At 38.6% G+C, this 17,500-nt stretch overlaps 1 protein-coding gene across 11 annotated transcripts in view; it reads left to right on the top strand.

Moving 5' to 3' along the window:
* The window catches only part of LOC311300108 (RNA-binding motif, single-stranded-interacting protein 3-like), a 39,411-nt gene that overhangs the window by 1,078 nt on the left and 20,833 nt on the right, over nt 1-17,500 (top strand). For all 11 annotated transcript variants that reach the window (XM_084424236.1, XM_084424233.1, XM_084424234.1 and 8 more), the window contains exons 2-4: nt 6,910-7,058; nt 7,923-7,981; nt 12,232-12,323. In XM_084424236.1, coding sequence (XP_084280362.1) covers nt 6,910-7,058; nt 7,923-7,981; nt 12,232-12,323 — 300 coding nt within the window. The remainder of the gene's footprint in view (nt 1-6,909; nt 7,059-7,922; nt 7,982-12,231; nt 12,324-17,500) is intronic.

Below are 17,500 nucleotides of genomic sequence, written 5' to 3'. Positions count from 1 at the left end.
AGTGTGTATTATTACTGTAGCTGCATATAAAAAGCTAAAAATGTTAGTTTATATCTGTGTTGTGTTCAGGTTTCCGGCTGTGTCGCTGTAGTTCGGTGTGTTTGCATGTGGCTGTGTGAGGTTCTCATGATCTCATGGAAATATCAGGGAATTTTTAGATCTTAAGTCAGAGACATTTCAATAATAGCTTAGCCAGATATTGCTCTTTCAGTCGTGTGTGTGTGTGTGTGTGTGTGTGTGTGTGTGTTCTCAGGATGTTTTCAGTCGCTCCAGCAGAATCTTTCACCGCTGGAAAGATGAATGTGTATTTAAATTGGGTCATTTATGTAGTGGAAATGTGAAATTAGTTTAGAAGTTGGTGCCTTCTAGACTGAGAAAAGCCAGAAAATGTGTTTTTGGCTCATGTGGATGATAGACAACAACTCCCAGAATGCACTTGCTTCGCTGAGGCCACTCCCAAGCCACGCCTCCCGGTTACAGAGGGCAGTATCGGGAGAAATGATACAGCTAGTCGCTACTAGACTGCTTTCTACAGTCGGCATTCATTATGTGTACATTAATCGACACTGACACGTACGTGCCAGCTTTGCAGCTCATGCATTCTGCTTCACACGGATCCCGAGCGGGACGAGAAAACAGGAATTTTCTTAGCAATGCTAAAACGCACATCAACCGATCACTTGTTTAGCGTTCATGTAAACACTACATTCACCAATCGGAATGAATTCAGTTAGATTGAAACAAAAGGTGTGCATGTAAACAATGAATGGCGACTGTAGAAAGCAAAAGCTGAATCCCGGACATTTTGGACGATCTCGATGGCCGGACATGTCTGGGAAAAAGAGGATGGTCACCGCTACAACTCAGCTTTCTCCACAGAACAGGAGCCTGTTAGCTTAGCTTCCAAAGAAAGATGGCTGACACTATGTGTACATTCTGTGAGTGAGATCCCCCTATGGGCGGGTTGAACACATGTGGGACGAGCTCCTCCTACTGGCTGTAGTCTCCCGCCTCTGGACAAAAAATCCTCAGATGACACAAAATGATGATTTTTACGTCATCTGAGGATTTAAAAAAAACAAAAAAAAAACATAAATCTCTCGTCTCAGGGGGATATGAGGGTGGGAAGCACGGTAATTCGAAAACACTACGGGTTTTCCTCTGATACAAAGCTTAATGCTAAATGCTGAAGTATCCCTTTAAGATGACTCGAGGCAAAACCATTGTGTTTCCATTTACTGGTCAGTTTTGAGATTTTAAGGCTATTTTGCTTCCATAACTTGACTTCTTCCAGACTACTGGAAAGAAAACATCCAAAATACACATTTTAATCGTGACAACTCTCGCAATAGTTTTAACACGTTAATGTATGTGGTCTTGGTACGGACTTGCTACTGCTTATAGATACGGAGAAATGCTGTTGTGAGCATGTCAGACATGCTTCTGCTGCATAAAGGACATAAATAAATCCCGTAGCAGATGTGGACAGGTGGAGCTGGGGAGGAGGAGGGGTTCAGAGGAACTAGCCTATAGCAAACACTGAACCGCAAGCCATCTCATTGGCTGCAGGATCAGCAGAGCCAATCAGCTTGAGCCATGCAGTAATGATGTGATTGCTTGCGGACTGCATGTAAAGGCCCATCAGCCAGCGCCCCCTAGAGTTTCATGATTGAACATGATATTTAAGTGTTTATTTTATTGCACTATTTTTATTGATGTTTATTACAATCCATATCTTTAAATGCAGCGTTTGAGCCAGAAATCTCCACAAATCTTCACCAAACTTTACACTTTTATTCATATATATTTTCTGAAGGTTTGTTCATACATCATTTACCTGATTTATATAACATTTTATTCCTAAAAGGATGGGGAAAATGTATTTGTTTCTGTCTGTTGACAATATTTTCAGATTTATGCGGTGATTTAAAAAAAAAACAGAAATCCAAAATAATATGTCCTTTAAATATGTCAACAAAATCAAAGAATGTTGATCCTGGCTTCATCCAGTGTTCAGATTACTGTTCTGGAGATGTGTGCAAATCAGTGCATATTTAATTAGATAATATCTCATTTGCATATTGAAACAATATTTCAGAAATAATACAAAACAGTTTGTGATTTAATCAACTGGTAAAGTGTTGTGATATCAATAGTTAAAACCCTATTCAGCTGTAGTGTCTAGACAAAAACAAGCATTAAAATGATATTTCTATACTGTTTGTTCTTCTTTGAAGAACCAGGAATACCAGGAATACCTGGATATATGAAGTCTTATTTTAACAGACCCAGAATGTAATTTAAATAAATTTGTTTAAATATATGGGCATTTTTATCCATTTTATGATTTCTAGTTATGGCAAGCTCTAAAATATTTTATCTTGTAGAAATTGTGAGTAAAAATATCTTCTAAACTTCTTATCGGCATGAAATCAAACCGATCCCGGTCCTGGTTATCGTTCATATTCACAGTTATTCTACAGAACATAATGTTTGTCTTTTAAAAGCGAGTTGCTGGTTAATGTTATCCGTCTAGTTAAGCATCTGTTTATCTTCAACACTCATTAGTAATGTAATGCTGGTTACTGGCGTTAATGTTGCTTCTCCTGATTTTTGTCAGTTTATTAATTCAGATTAAAAAAAATTATCTTATATTTGTAGATTTACAGTGTTATACATCTGTGCTGGTGGCATATGACATTACACTCACACACTCACACGCACGCACACACACTCTGCATGTATCTTCATGCTCTGAATATCTCTGTGTGTGTGAGTGAGTGTGTGTTAAATTTGTTGTTGTTCCTGTAGATGTTTTAATGATGCACGCATGAAATACTGCACATCTGTGTGTTGTTAAACACGACCTATAAACACCCAGCAGGTGCGTGCGTGCGAGTGTGTGTGTGTGTGTGTGTGTGTGTGTGTGTGTGTGTGTGTGTGTGTGTGTGTGTGCGAGTGTGCGTATGTGTGTGTGTGAGTGTGAGTGTGTGTGTGTGTGTGTGTGTGTGTGAGTGTGTGCGCGTGTGTGTGTGTGTCATAGACAGTAAAAGAAAGGTGTGTGTGTGTGTGTGTGTGTGTGTGTGTGCGTGTGTGTGTGTGTGTGTGCGTGTGCGTGCGAGTGTGTGTGTGTGTGTGTGTGTGTGTGTGTGTGTGTGTGTGTGTGTGTGTGTGTGTGTGTGTGCGTGCGAGTGTGTGTGTGTGTGTGTGTGTGTGTGTGTGTGTGTGTGTGTGTGTGTGTGTGTGTGTGTGTGTGTGTGTGTGTGTGTGTGTGTGTGTGTGTGTGTGTGTGTGTGACACTGGTCTGTGTGAAGCTTTAGATGTTCAGATCTGATTTATTCAGACGTTCAGGTTGTTTCCCGACATGAAAGTCACACTACAGTACTTTCATATGTACCACAGTATTAGCTGATTGGTAGCATGTGCAGGGCTTCATAAATCACAGTTTATGCGGTTCCTGTGTTTAAGATTGTTATAAATCCATCAGGCGTCTCAGAACATCCAGTCAAACTGACACTGAACTGTGATTGCTGATCAGTTCAGGACGCCTGCACTGCTTTATCTGTGAATTTCCCATGATTCTCATCTGAGAACAAACTCAAATCACACACAGTCTCTTCTGGTCACCAAGGCTGCTTTTATTTGATCAAGTAAAACACTGAAATATTATTATAATCCGAATCAGCTGTTTTTTTATGTGAATATATAGTTAAAGTGTAATTTATTCCTGTGATCAAAGCTGAATTACTCCAGTCTTCAGTGTCACATGATCCTTCAGAAATCAGTATAATATGAGGATTTGAGGATCAAGACACATTATGATTATTATCAGTGTTTCATATCTTTGTGGAAACTGACATCTTATTTTTCAGGATTCTTTGATGAATGGAAAGTATTCATAATACAAAAATATTTTGTAACATTATAAATGTCTTTACTGTCACTTTTGATCAATTTAATGCATCCTTGATGATATTTAATTCTTACCCCAAAACTTTTGAACAGTTATATATTGGGATATATATAACTACACCAGGTAACATGTCAGATCAGAAAACTCATTTAATTAGTTACTAATTTAATTACACAACATTTTTAACAATAGTGTATTAATAATTCATTTAGCTGGTTATTTGTGTTATTTATTTCAGTGTGCCAATAACAATTATGTGTATTTTAACTCTACAATCCTGTTTCAAATCTCTAACAAATTTGCTTTAGAAAGAGTTTCATTTCTCTTGATGATACACTAATCAGCATAATTAATATATTACACACACGACTGTGTGTTGTAGTCCACAGGCAGTTAATGATGAAATAGAGCTTGTGTGTGTGTGTGTGTGTGTGTGTGTGTGTGTGTGTGTGTGTGCTTGTTTTGTGTGTGTGTGTGTGTATATATATCCATGTGTGCGAGTGTGTGTCCTTGTGTGCGTGCGTGTGTCCTTGTGTGTCCTTGTGTTGTGTCTGCACACGCGCGTGCTTATGTATGTCCATGTGTGCATGTCCTTGTGTGTGCGTGCTTGTGTGTGTGCGTGTGCGTGTGTTTGTCTTTGTGTGTGCTTGTGTTGTTTGTGTGCGTGCGTGCGTGCGTGCGTGCGTGTGTGTGTGTGTGTGTGTGCGTGTGCGTGTGTTTGTCTTTGTGTGTGCTTGTGTTGTTTGTGTGCGTGCGTGCGTGCATGTGTGTGTGCGTGTGTCCATGTGTTTGTCTTTGTGTGTGCTTGTGTTGTTTGTGTGCGTGCGTGTGTGCGTGTGTCCATGTGTTTGTCTTTGTGTGTGCTTGTGTTGTTTGTGTGCGTGCGTGTGTGCGTGTGTCCATGTGTTTGTCTTTGTGTGTGCGTGCGTGCGTGCGTGTGTGTGTGTGTGTGTGTGTGATTGCCGCTGTTTGCCTTGGACTGCACAGATTGAGAAGTGACCTAGACCTTTGCAGTGAAGATGCAGAGAACCAATTCAATCTCGTGTGTGTGTGTGTGTGTGTGTGTGTGTGTGTGTGTGTGTGTGTGTGTGTGTGTGTGTGTGTGTGTGATGAGCTCAGGGCTCAAATGAATGTCAACATTTGTAGATTCAATAAAAATCCTCTCCACATTAGAGTTGATCATAATTGATAACGCTGCGTGTGTGTGTCGTCCACCTCCACAATCCAAGGCTGTGTTTAGCAGAAACAGTGCGCTTCAGTGTGTCTGACCAAACCTGTCCTCGGGGACGTCTGAGGCCGTCCGCTAATGGAAAATCAATTTATACATGCTTTATTTCCCCCCAAAACACAAACAGTTTCATTTAGGGATCAAATACAGCTCTGTGTGTGTGATCATCATAACTAGCTCTGGACTGCATTAGTTTCCACAACAGTACAAACTTTGATTTGTGGAAAAAGAGAAGACTGTGAACTCAACGGCTTTACTGAGAAAAAGAGCTACAATCCCATGATGCACTGCGGACTGCGAAATCTGTTGTTCCGAATTAAAAAACGGTGGAGAAATACGAAACTACTCATTTAAAAATGCTAATTATATCTATAGAAACTAATATATTTCAAGTTTATTGCGAAATATGCATATATATACAAATATTCAAATATTTTGAGAGCATTTTGAGATTTAATCGATTGCGTCATTCGCAGTTCTTCATGAGAGTGGGCGGAGCTAAAGAGATCTTTTGGTATTTTGCTTGATTTGACTCCCTGATTGGTGGAATTTCCTGTACAAGTATCATGGGTAATGTAGTTTTTCAACACACATTCTGCTGTAAAAAAACTACTCATTCTGTATCAGAGCGCATGCGTCTTATTGCCATTTAACTCTTTTAACTTCATTTTAATGCATTTGAACTCATCTTAACTCAGTTGAAGTCCTGCGCTGATGCTGGAACATCCTTTAAGAATCGAATTCTGACTCTTTGAATCAAAACTGAATTGAATCTAAAGATTGGAAAGGCTTGTGAGGATCCGAATGTGTGTCGGTCTCAGATCTCTCCGGAAACACACACACAGACCCACAGAAATGAATTAAATGTTCAGTATTTAATTTGTAAAGTTGTCGAACTGGTTTCAGAGATCGGACTGGTTTTAGGCGGAAGGATGTTTGTGTTTCTGTAATTGCTTTTAGTGAGTTTGAAGTACTGTGAGAAAAAAACACTTTTATACATTCAAAATCGCTATTGCTCTGTGTATAATGTGTATAAATGTATAATGTCTCATAGAAGGACATTTATCATGTCTTTTTTCATAAACAGCACGTTTATTAGAGATCAGCCAATATAGATTTTCTATAACCGATACAGATGCCAATTTTTTGCATGTTTATGTGCGCGATAACCGATATATTGAGCCGATATTACAAAACCGATATCTGATGATGGCCTTAAGTTTCTGTAAAAATATCAGTAAAAGCGATTATCGGTCGACCTCTAGTGTTTATTCTCTGTGTTTCAGCGTGTGGTGAGTAAAGTGAGCGGTTCTGCCTCATTGTGTAAATCTCCTGACCTTTAAAACGAAGCTAATCGGATGTGTGTGACGTTCACATTCCTACAGACAGAGACGGCAGCCAAGAGAGAGCAAGGGATCGTGGGACAGAGACAGAGACACGGGAATAGGGTCAGGAAGTGTGTTTCAGCCTGGAGACAGATATCATCATGTGTTCTGGTCTGATGCTCAGATATATAGACAGTAACTGATACTGAAGCAATAAAAACGAGCACGATTGGCTACTCTTTGATACAGAAACAGCTCGTTTGGCAGTCGTATTATCTCCCTTTGCACCAGTGCAGTCATTTTCAGATTTAATGTACTCATTGTTAGATGCTGGATATGTTAATGAAGGAGAAAAGATGTTATGGATGATTATTGTGGGAGGAGCTCTGTATATTTTTTCCTTAGAACCTTCAGGTTAACCCCGCCCCCTCTGTGTTTATCAGCCGTATGCCCCGCCCCCTCACCAGATGGCCCCACCCCCTCACTCGATGGCCCCGCCCAGTCCAGTGGAGCTGCTCAGCAAAACCAACCTGTACATACGAGGACTTCATCCTGGAACAACCGACCAGGACCTCATCAAACTCTGCCAACCGTGAGTGAACACACACACACACACACACACACACACACACTCACTCACTCACTCACTCACTCACTCACACTCACTCACTCACTCACTCACTCACTCACTCACTCACTCACTCACTCACTCACTCACTCACTCACTCACTCACTCACTCACTCACACACACACACACACACACACACACACACACACACACACACACTCACTCACTCACTCACTCACTCACACACACACACACACACACACACACACACACACACACACACACACACACACACACACACACACACACACACACACACACTCACTCACTCACTCACTCACTCACTCACAAACCACACACACACACACACACACACACACACACACACACTGTAAATAGTGTTTCCAGTGCCGTGGGAAACGGCACAATTATCCCTGCTGGAGGAAAGATGACAGACTGAGACACACTGACACGGTTGAGTTTATTTATACACACACATGCTGAGTTCACACACTCACACTCTGACTGAACTACACAAACTACACTGCTGTATTTACACAACATTGTGTGCATGTGAAAGAGATTCAGACTCTTACAGGATAAAAACAGCCTCTGTAGTTTCAGAAATGATCAGGAGAAACGAACTTCCGACAGTTTGGGTGAAACAAACCTTTATTAACACCATAACTGATTTAAAGTGTTATTGCAAATTGCTTTAAGTGTGTGCTAAATGCAGAAAAGTTGCTGGATGAACGTGCAAATAAAAGGGAAAACGAGACGCTGGTGAAAACTGCAGTGCATGAGCACACTGTGTAAAAGTACCCATGATGCTCTTGGATTGATGTTTTATTAATATCTGATAAAGTTGATCATTTCTATCCTCACAGATATGGGAAGATCGTCTCTACTAAGGCCATCCTGGACAAGAACACAAACCAGTGCAAAGGTAGACGCCTGCTTTATATGTTATTTAGTGCTGGGCAACAATTAATCATGATTAATCGCATCCAAAATAAAAGTTTAATATACATGTGTGTGTACTGTGTATAATTATTTTGTATATATAAATACACACACATGCATGTATATAGTTAAGAAAAATTTGGTATTTATATATAATATAAATTATGTATAAATATATGTACATGCAAATATTTCTTAAATGTATACATGCATATGTGTGTATTTATATATACAAAATAATTATACACCATACACACACATTTAGTATGTAAACACAAACTTTTATTTTGGATGCGATTAGTTGCCTGTCTGTCAGCACTAATGTTATTATATAATGTTAAACAGATTATGTGTCAGCTAGTTTATATCTATAGTTTATATGGATGTTTTCTGGTTGTTTTAGCTTTAATATATTTAGCTTCTGAGCGCCACTAATGGACGTAAGATGTTTAGATGACACGAGCAAACCTCTTCACTCCCGTTTCCATGCAGTTTTCATGATTCTGCATCAGTTTGATCGAAGTGTTGCATAAACATGAGGGAAAGTTTATTGCCTAAATCTCATCATAGTCAGATTATACCTGCGTCTAGCTGTTCGTCTTTCTGTTGCTCGTTTCATTTGTTTCTTCAGCATCTCGCAGCATCAATTATTGAACCTTTAGACAAAATAATTGCATGAGTTTTGAATTATATTTGATACGTCAGGCTTTTATGGCTCATATATAGTGAGAATATGGAGGACAAAACAGCTTAATTTTATTCAGAGGCTCAAACTGAGCACAAATATGCAATCTGGTGCAGATGGTGATACTTAAATATGGACAAAAACTGATGAAATTATGATTTTTGCAATGTGAATCAATGAGATCTTCATAAGAGTGCAGCAGATACCGACATTAAATGCATACCAATATCAATATCTGCCAATGATATAGTAAGATGATATTGAAATGCTCAGTTTTTATGATCAAAGCTCTGTAGTTTTCAAACATAATGCAGTGCAACACGATGATGATTGAGAGATGCACTAATAAACCCCATGATCATATTTGATATTTGATAACCTCATGATTTTTATAATAAATGATGATGACAATCAAGTAAAGCTGCTTCAGTCCAGATGAAATATTACTAACAATATCAAAGTTATTCTTGCGTTTCCTTGATAAATCAGCTCAGATTTGACACAGAAAGACTCGTGAAGCTCGAGCTGAAGGACGTTTACAGGATAAAAGAGTCTGAACTATCAATCAAAGTTCAAAATGAATGCATCATGTATGATACAGTGAGCTTTATAGGGTTCATATAATTGTTTTAGATTGTGTGCACAGGTTTATCAGTAAAGTTTTGATCATTTACTGGCCTTCGAGTATCAGATATGACACTGTAGGCTTCTTAGGGTTAACTAGCCCTCTTATAACTCCTAAAACTTTCCGCTCGTATGATTTTTTTCCCAGTGTGTCCGTGAGGAAGGATTTGAGGATTTGATGTGTGAAGAGGGTCTTATAACCTACTTCCCCTCTAATTAAACCTTCATCTCTCCTGGATAACGGGCCGCCGCTGACGGCTTTAATCCAAACACTGCGTGTGTGTGTGTGTGTGTGTGTGTACGCATTTAATCTGCCATGAAATTTTAATTAACACCAGTATGACCCTTATCTGCTGATACAGCCCCGAGAATGAAGGTGTGGCGGAAAATAAAGGACGAGTGAGGGATTGTGGGAAAGAGCGGTCACTCATAAATATCTCATAACTCATTAATCGGGTCTGCGGGTTTCCTCCCGACTCGCTGATGGATGAGGTCAGGAAAAATGGGGAACACAAAGTGAAGTCGGCGCAGAAAACGCAGGGTTGTTGCCAAGGAGACGAGCGTGTGGAGGGTTTAATCCTGAGGGTCTTCAGGTGTTTCTCACACGACGTCTGGCTAAAGGTGATCGGATCATGAAAAGCGTGTTTCGTTGGGATGAAATGAGTCCTGGTTTTCCTGAACGCTGTTTCACAAAGTGCTTTTAGACGTGATCCGCTCAAGGATTCAGGAAACATTCTTTAGAGTAAAAATCTTCTTAAATGCCATTTAAGAATTTCCAAAAATGCTTCTTGAGACTGTTCTTTCCTGTAGTCAACAATAATTGTATCCCTTAAAACTCATCTTTGATCACCAAAATGACATATTTAAATGTTTTTTTCTTCATGCCTTTAAAATATCTTGACTGTAACTCGACACCCTTGCCTCATTTAGTATGTGCGGTTCTATGAATATGCAAATGAGCCCCGCCTCCACTCACTCACTCAGCTCAGAGATCCACTGGTTGACGATCACACGTTGATCTGATTGGTTACAAGGTAGTTTGTGACGTCAGAAACCAGCGATTTCAAAGTGTGTTTTTGAGACTTTTGAGAGGAAATACTCAGCAATGGTGTCGACTTATGAACTTACACATGGTTTGTCTTAAAGCATATTAAAAACACCACATAGACACATAAACAACATTAAACGCTGGATTTTCACCACAGGGCGACTTTAAGATTTTTCTGAAATCAAAACTTAAGAAGAATGCGAAGTTCTAATCTTCTTAAAAACCTTTGTAAATAACTTCTTAAAGTTAGGATAAACTCCAACTTGACGTAAATCCCACAAAGGTCAAATGTTTTATGAATTTATTGGGTTATTTCAAATTAATTGTTGTATTTAAGCATTAAGTAATGATTGATAATGTAAGCAATGATTGGTCATGATTATGCGTAACATGATTTTCTGCTGAATTCAAAGACTTCAACTCTACAAATTATTTATTTTTTTAGCCAATAGTTACGACAATTTTTGGAATCATTCAGCACATATGAGTTCTTAAAAAATCATAAAAAATATAACTTAAAACATCTGAGAACATCTGAATAAACTTCTTAAGATTTTTAAAATGATCTGATTGTATGAACATTGACATTTTTATTAACTAACATTGACAGGTTAATAAATGCTGTAATTATATATATATTGCACATTGTTAGTTTGTTAGTTAATGCATCAACTAATGTGCTATATAAATAAACTTGCCTTGCCTTGATAATACTGGTCATGTGACCTGATGTTCCTGGTCATGTGACCTGATGTTCCTGGTCATGTGACCTGATGTTCCTGGTCATGTGACCTGATGACACTGGTCATGTGACCTGATGACACTGGTCATGTGACCTGATGTTCCTGGTCATGTGACCTGATGACACTGGTCATGTGACCTGATGACACTGGTCATGTGACCTGATGTTCCTGGTCATGTGACCTGATGTTCCTGGTCATGTGACCTGATGACACTGGTTATGTGACCAGGGCTGCGTTCAGCCCCGACAAAACGTTGCACAACATTTTTTAAACAGAAACGGTGATGCGTTGAACACACTGTTCTGATGACGCAAGAGTTGCAACTATGGCAGCTGAGAAGGCCATTCTTTGTGTTCTTTGTGAAGAATTTTCAGAGCCTGATGAAGTCGGTATAAATATGTGTTTAATACTACAAAATATGCCCGATGTTACAGTTACTGCACTTGCCGCCCAGAACAAAAGAGAACATCCCAATCGAGTGAAGGGATTGCTGAAACTGAAATGGAAGCACACATCTTACCTAATTCAGACTAAAACATCTATTTAGCCTCACATACTGACTTTATTTGTAGGTCATACTGTTTTAATACCCTGTATTTTTTTTCTCATTTTTAGGAAAAGCACTTAATTACCATTGTTTATTTCTATACCAATACACTTGCAATGAAGCTAAAAATATAAACAACTACATCATTATGTTGATATCCTATATTTTTTACAATAAAACTTTCGACAAACATGTCTTCTAATATCCTCAGTTGTTGCGTATACCGAGCTGCATCGAACACATTTGTAAATGACTTTCCTTGAACCCGTTGTGCGAGTTCACTTTAATACCACGTGCTTTATATACATGTTGCTGCTGATTGGACTGCAGTTCTGACACACCCACCAAACAAGAGAAAACGCATCTCAAACCCCGTTGCACACCGGTGCACGCCGTTTCCAGGAAACATGACGTTCAACCCGGAAACCGTAGCAAAACGTTGCGCACCGTTTTGAACTTGAACATGCCCCTGATGACACTGGTCATGTGACCTGATGACACTGGTCATGTGACCTGATGACACTGGTCATGTGACCTGATGACACTGGTCATGTGACCTGACGTTACGGTTCTGCCGTGTCTGCAGGTTATGGTTTCGTGGACTTCGACTGTCCGGCGGCGGCGCAGAAGGCTGTTTTGTCTCTGAAGGCCAGCGGTGTGCAAGCGCAGATGGCGAAGGTAAAACATCTTCATCCCTTCATCATCTTCATCATCCTCACGACTGTTACGAGAGATTGTATGAGCTGTTTTATCTTGTGCACTTTCAAACAGACCTTTGATGTGTTTAAAAGCAGACATATTTCATGCACCGACACCAAGGTCATGGGTTCGACTCCCAGGGAATGAGGGAATATGTAGCATGACATGAACGCAGTGTCGTTTTGGATTAAAGTGTAAAATGTTTTATTAGTTGTTTACAGAGTTATTTTAGTATCATTGATAAACTATTATTGTTTTTATATGTATTTTCCATTTTAATTTAAAATTTTAGTAAAGTTTTTAGTAATTTTGTTTTTATTGCATTTTCATTCATTTGTTTTATGGCTATATTTTTTATTATTTTTTATTTCAGTTTTAGTTATTTTAGAACATCAAGTTGAGCTGATAGAAAATGAGAAATGTTGCATTGTATATTTTATTTTATTCCAGTTAACGTTTTCAAGATGTTTTTCATCTTGCTCAGAGAACTAGTATATGTTTGTCTACTAGTTTTGTCCCTCTAATGCTTAAAGTCGGCATGAAACAGAAGTTGTGCTCGTCTTTTCTTATTATTGTGACGTGAAACTGCTTCTCAAACAAGAACAAATGAAGGGCGGGGCTTGATTTTGTCTGTGAGGAATTGATTGGATGATTGGATGGTTGTGGTTTGCTATTGGTGGATCTCATGTGAGTGACAGGTTGCCCCGCCCCCATCATCAGAGAAGAGAAGAGATGCTTCAAGAAGGAGGGGAACATGAATTTAAAACAATAATGATGTGCACCAATAAATCATTTAGTATAAACACTGCAATATTCCATTTAAAAAAGAAAAGAAAAAGGAATTGTCCATTGTGACTTTAAGTCAAAGTTGTTCCATCAATATTCATGAGAAGCGCTTTCTGTCTTTCCTCCTTTATGAGCTTAATAAATCTGCATTCCTCTCTCTCTCTCTCTCTCTCTCTCTCTCTCTCTCTCTCTCTCTCTCTCTCTCTCTCTCTCTCTCTCTCGGGTGTTAATTCGGGTGTTAATTAGTTGGTCTAACAGATTCTCTCCTCTGTTTCTCAGACACACACACAGAATCAGGTGATGTGACTAAATGAATCTCTCATTCTCACAGTGTCTCTTTACTGACAGGACTCGAGCTTCTCATCAAATGCTCAGAGGTTTAGTTTGTAATGTGTGTGATGTCCATGTAAACAGAGCTGATTCGCACTGATAGAAACCGGTGCATGTAAACACAGTCACAGGGTCCCTGCAGGGACCTCAGTTTGAACACATTTAAGGTTTTAAAATGAAAATGAATGTAAACATTTTAAATGGCATAATACAAGTCCTTTTAAGAGAGCTTAAATTTGGGTATAGAGAAACAGGAAATTAATTATGGCCCAATTTTTATTATTAAACTTAAGAAGTCTATGATATGATGAAGTAAAAATGCTTTCTATATCAATAAATTCCGCACATTATGCCCAGCGAATGCTTATGATTTATTGTTGATGAATTATGATCACGTTTACTTCATAGTGTTTATATTGTAATGTGATGTAGATGGTTGTAAGAAGCATATTTCCTCTCCCTCCCTCAAAATCGAAATCTATCGGTCAAATCTGTACTCTAAGTTGTATGTATTGGTATATTAGTACACAAACCAACAATATTTGCAGTACACGTCTAGAACGTCAGTTGCATTGTTTTTTTGGTTGATTGTTTAAGCAAGTAAACGAATCTGCGATACATGATTTATTCTGAGATTGTATAGTTTTGTTCTGTAGGGGACATTCTGTATATTTTATATGTTTATATCTATATTTTTTTGAAGCAAGTTTTCTTGCAATCTGCATTTCTCTCCTCTAGCTTGGTTCCCAATCTAGTTGTCATAAAAACTTTAGCATTTTATATTACAAAATTTGCTGGCTCTATTAGTGTTCGATACGATACGATACCTTGAAAAATATTGATATTTGATACCACTGAGAAAACTGCCATATATACCGCCATACAAATAATTTGTTATCTCATAAGTTTTTGATAATTTAGGTAATTTTGTTGTAACAGCTTATACACACAATGAGGCTTTATTTGAATAGATGAACTAGATTTACAAAAAAAAAAAAGACAAATTGTAAACTATAATAGAATAAAGAGACAAATGAAATAAACACGGCTTTACATTTTTCAGGTGTGTCCAACAGTGTATTCAGGTAAAAAACAGTACAGAAATGAAAGTAACCAAATATAAAATAACACTGGATAGCTTTCATTGTAAAAAATACAATATTGATGCTTACAATTAAAGTTACAAAAGTAATTCAGTCAAGAGCAGCGAGTGATTTTCTTTGTCTTGTGTTCTTTGATTAGCATGTTAGGCTGCTGTCGCTTTAAGAGCTTATGCACGAATCCAATAAACATTACTTCCAATCCATCCGATACATCTCGTTACACACGGTTTCTCTATTTGCTATTTACGTTCCAAAACTGGCTGTATTTACCCGGATACTCGACAAGACCGGCATTTTGACATCATTTTGTAAGTATTTGACTGTTTAAGTAGCCTGGCTAACGTCAGACCTCTTTCTCATTGAGACGTGGTCTGGGAACCACATGTTCATTTTCTCGTATTTGAGGCGTGGTTTACGAATGCCCAGAGCCGATTATTGGGCGCTACGAATGTCTATCAAATGCGCCTGTACGTAGCTCATAGCCAATCGCTTCAGTTATACCAGATGACGCATGTAGAGTGACAGAAATTCGACGAGGAAGAAGACGAAATAAACTTGCGTTCTAAACTACTTAGAACACTATCTAAGGCTGCATCGAAAGGTAACTTCGCGTCTGATGCCATGTTGGATCCATAGATATAAACAAACTGCTTCGGTGTGTCGCATAGACGTCGTCATCGTCTTGCTGCTCCCTCCCCGTTCTGTGATTGGTCCCCTCGCTGAGGCGAAAATCTGGTCCATGGTGTCCAGGCTGCCTAGCAGCGTGAATAAAATCGCGCTGCGCACAAGGCAGCATGGGGAAACCCAGGCTACTGTTTAAGCGCAATAAGCCACAAAAAGAAGTCATTTAGTTTTTCGCGAGCTGTTTGAGATGCTTTGCACCGTGTCCTAACTACACGCGCTAAAAGGTATCTTTTCCATGTTAATCCGAGTTTATGTCCTAACGCGGAGAACAGAAAGTATGCTAATCTCAGGTAGGCTACTGTTTATGTGCTTTATTTAATGTTAAATTGTGTGCGTCTGCAATATCCATATAGCTTTTATAGCCGTACTGAAAGCAACAATTCACCTCAGATCTTTTAAATAAATAAAAGTGATCAAGAACGTTCAAACTGTAAACTCATTGTTAACAGACAAGTGTATTCTATGACAACGATTGTTTCAGTAACTCAGTGTGTATTTTTAATAGTGTTAAAATGATGTAATATTCATGAATTTGATTATGCACTTGAGAGTGACGCGATCTTGCCGAGAGAGCCCGCCCACACGCTCTTCTGATTGGCTGTCATTTTTGATTGACACATCGCGTCCCATAGTTGCGTCTGGTTAGGACACGGTGTTATGAGAGCGCCACAGATAGATGAAACGGTTTCAGATATTTGTTACCAATATATCCATTCATAGATATGGATATTTTTGACACTAGGCTCTATTGATGAATTGCTTTTGTTTGACGAAGTCTCTTTGGGTAAATGTACATTTAACTGAAACCCTGTGTTCAGTGTGAGATGATTCTGAGAGTGTCTCTGTGTTTCTGACCTCAAACTGTGATCGAGCTGTAATTAGAGCAGCGGGGCAGCGAACCCAATCCCATAATGCATCTCTCTCCTCTGCTACCCACAACTCCCTCACATTGCCCTTCAAAACGAACCGTCTCTTCCAGAACTCAGACAGATGGTGGAGAAAGTTATTAATTTTGATGAAATATCTTCTTTTCTTCTTATTATTATTTTTAGAATAACTTGCTCTGATAAATCATTCACAGTACGACCAGGAACACACAAGCAGACCGAGTCAGTTTTGGTTTCAAGTTAGTTTGAATAATGATATTTCAGTTTTGTTTTCTGCGGTCGGTTCGCTATAATCATATGATAATGAGATGCTAATCACATGTAAATTTCCTCCCTCACCTGAAATGGCGGGGAGATCCGGCACTCATTAGGCCATGTTTTCCACAGGAATAGAGATTTGTATCCACACTATTCCCATGATGCTTTGTGTGAATTATGCACACTGTAAATAATCAGCAAGTGGCGTGAGCTACTAAACCACAAGTACACTTGTGTATGCAGTGCGCTGATTGAAAGACAGGACCGAAAGACTATGAAAGTGTCTTCAGGGAGATATCATCGTGATTTATTATAGTTTTACTGCAGCAATGGTGATTTAGATGAAACTATGATTACTTTATGTGGGTTATATATTTGCATATTAATGTTTATGATAATGAGCTTGTGTTTTAGAGCAAATATATTCTGCATGTTGTTTACGTGTACCGAACAAACCTCTAGAGAACACACACATATATTCTAATTTCACATGGATACATAAACACACACACTTGTTTAGTGGGAGGAGTTTGAAACTCATACTGTAGAGTAGGAACTATACTGGGTTTGAAACTTACTTCGCAACTGTTAAAAAAGTGTGCTCTATGAAATCCAGACGTCCTTCATCCGCCATGTTGTCATGGTCATGTGACCTGCGGCGTCAGTCGCATCGCTTATACCCTCCGCTCATAAATCCTCTCCCGCGGCATCATGGGATATAAACTCGCGATGGATGTTACGTGAACTTTAACTGAAGTAAAATATGAAACAAAAACAAGTTGTATAAACCAACAAGAGACACTGATTACTGTAATGGTGACTTCCGTTTTACATCAAATATAATCAGAAACGCCACATAAAGCTACATTTGTTACATTTGATAATACAAATATTTATGTATATGTTATATTTGTCACTATTCTTTGCCCAAAGTGCATCATTAGTGATATTTTAAGTTACTCGTACTAAATGGCCTAAAAAATACTTACATTTTTTATTTGAATGCCATTTTTTTCTGCATTTTCTGCAAAAGTGGGATTTTAAAGTGCACATATTAATTGTAGTTTAGAAGTTTAGTACTAATAGAATTGCTAGTACATTTAGCAAA

Source organism: Rutilus rutilus (assembly GCF_951802725.1).
Source record: "Rutilus rutilus genome assembly, chromosome: 11".
Classification (NCBI taxonomy): domain Eukaryota; kingdom Metazoa; phylum Chordata; class Actinopteri; order Cypriniformes; family Leuciscidae; genus Rutilus; species Rutilus rutilus.
Note: the sequence above shows the minus strand (reverse complement) of the source record. Positions and strands in the feature narration are given on the sequence as shown.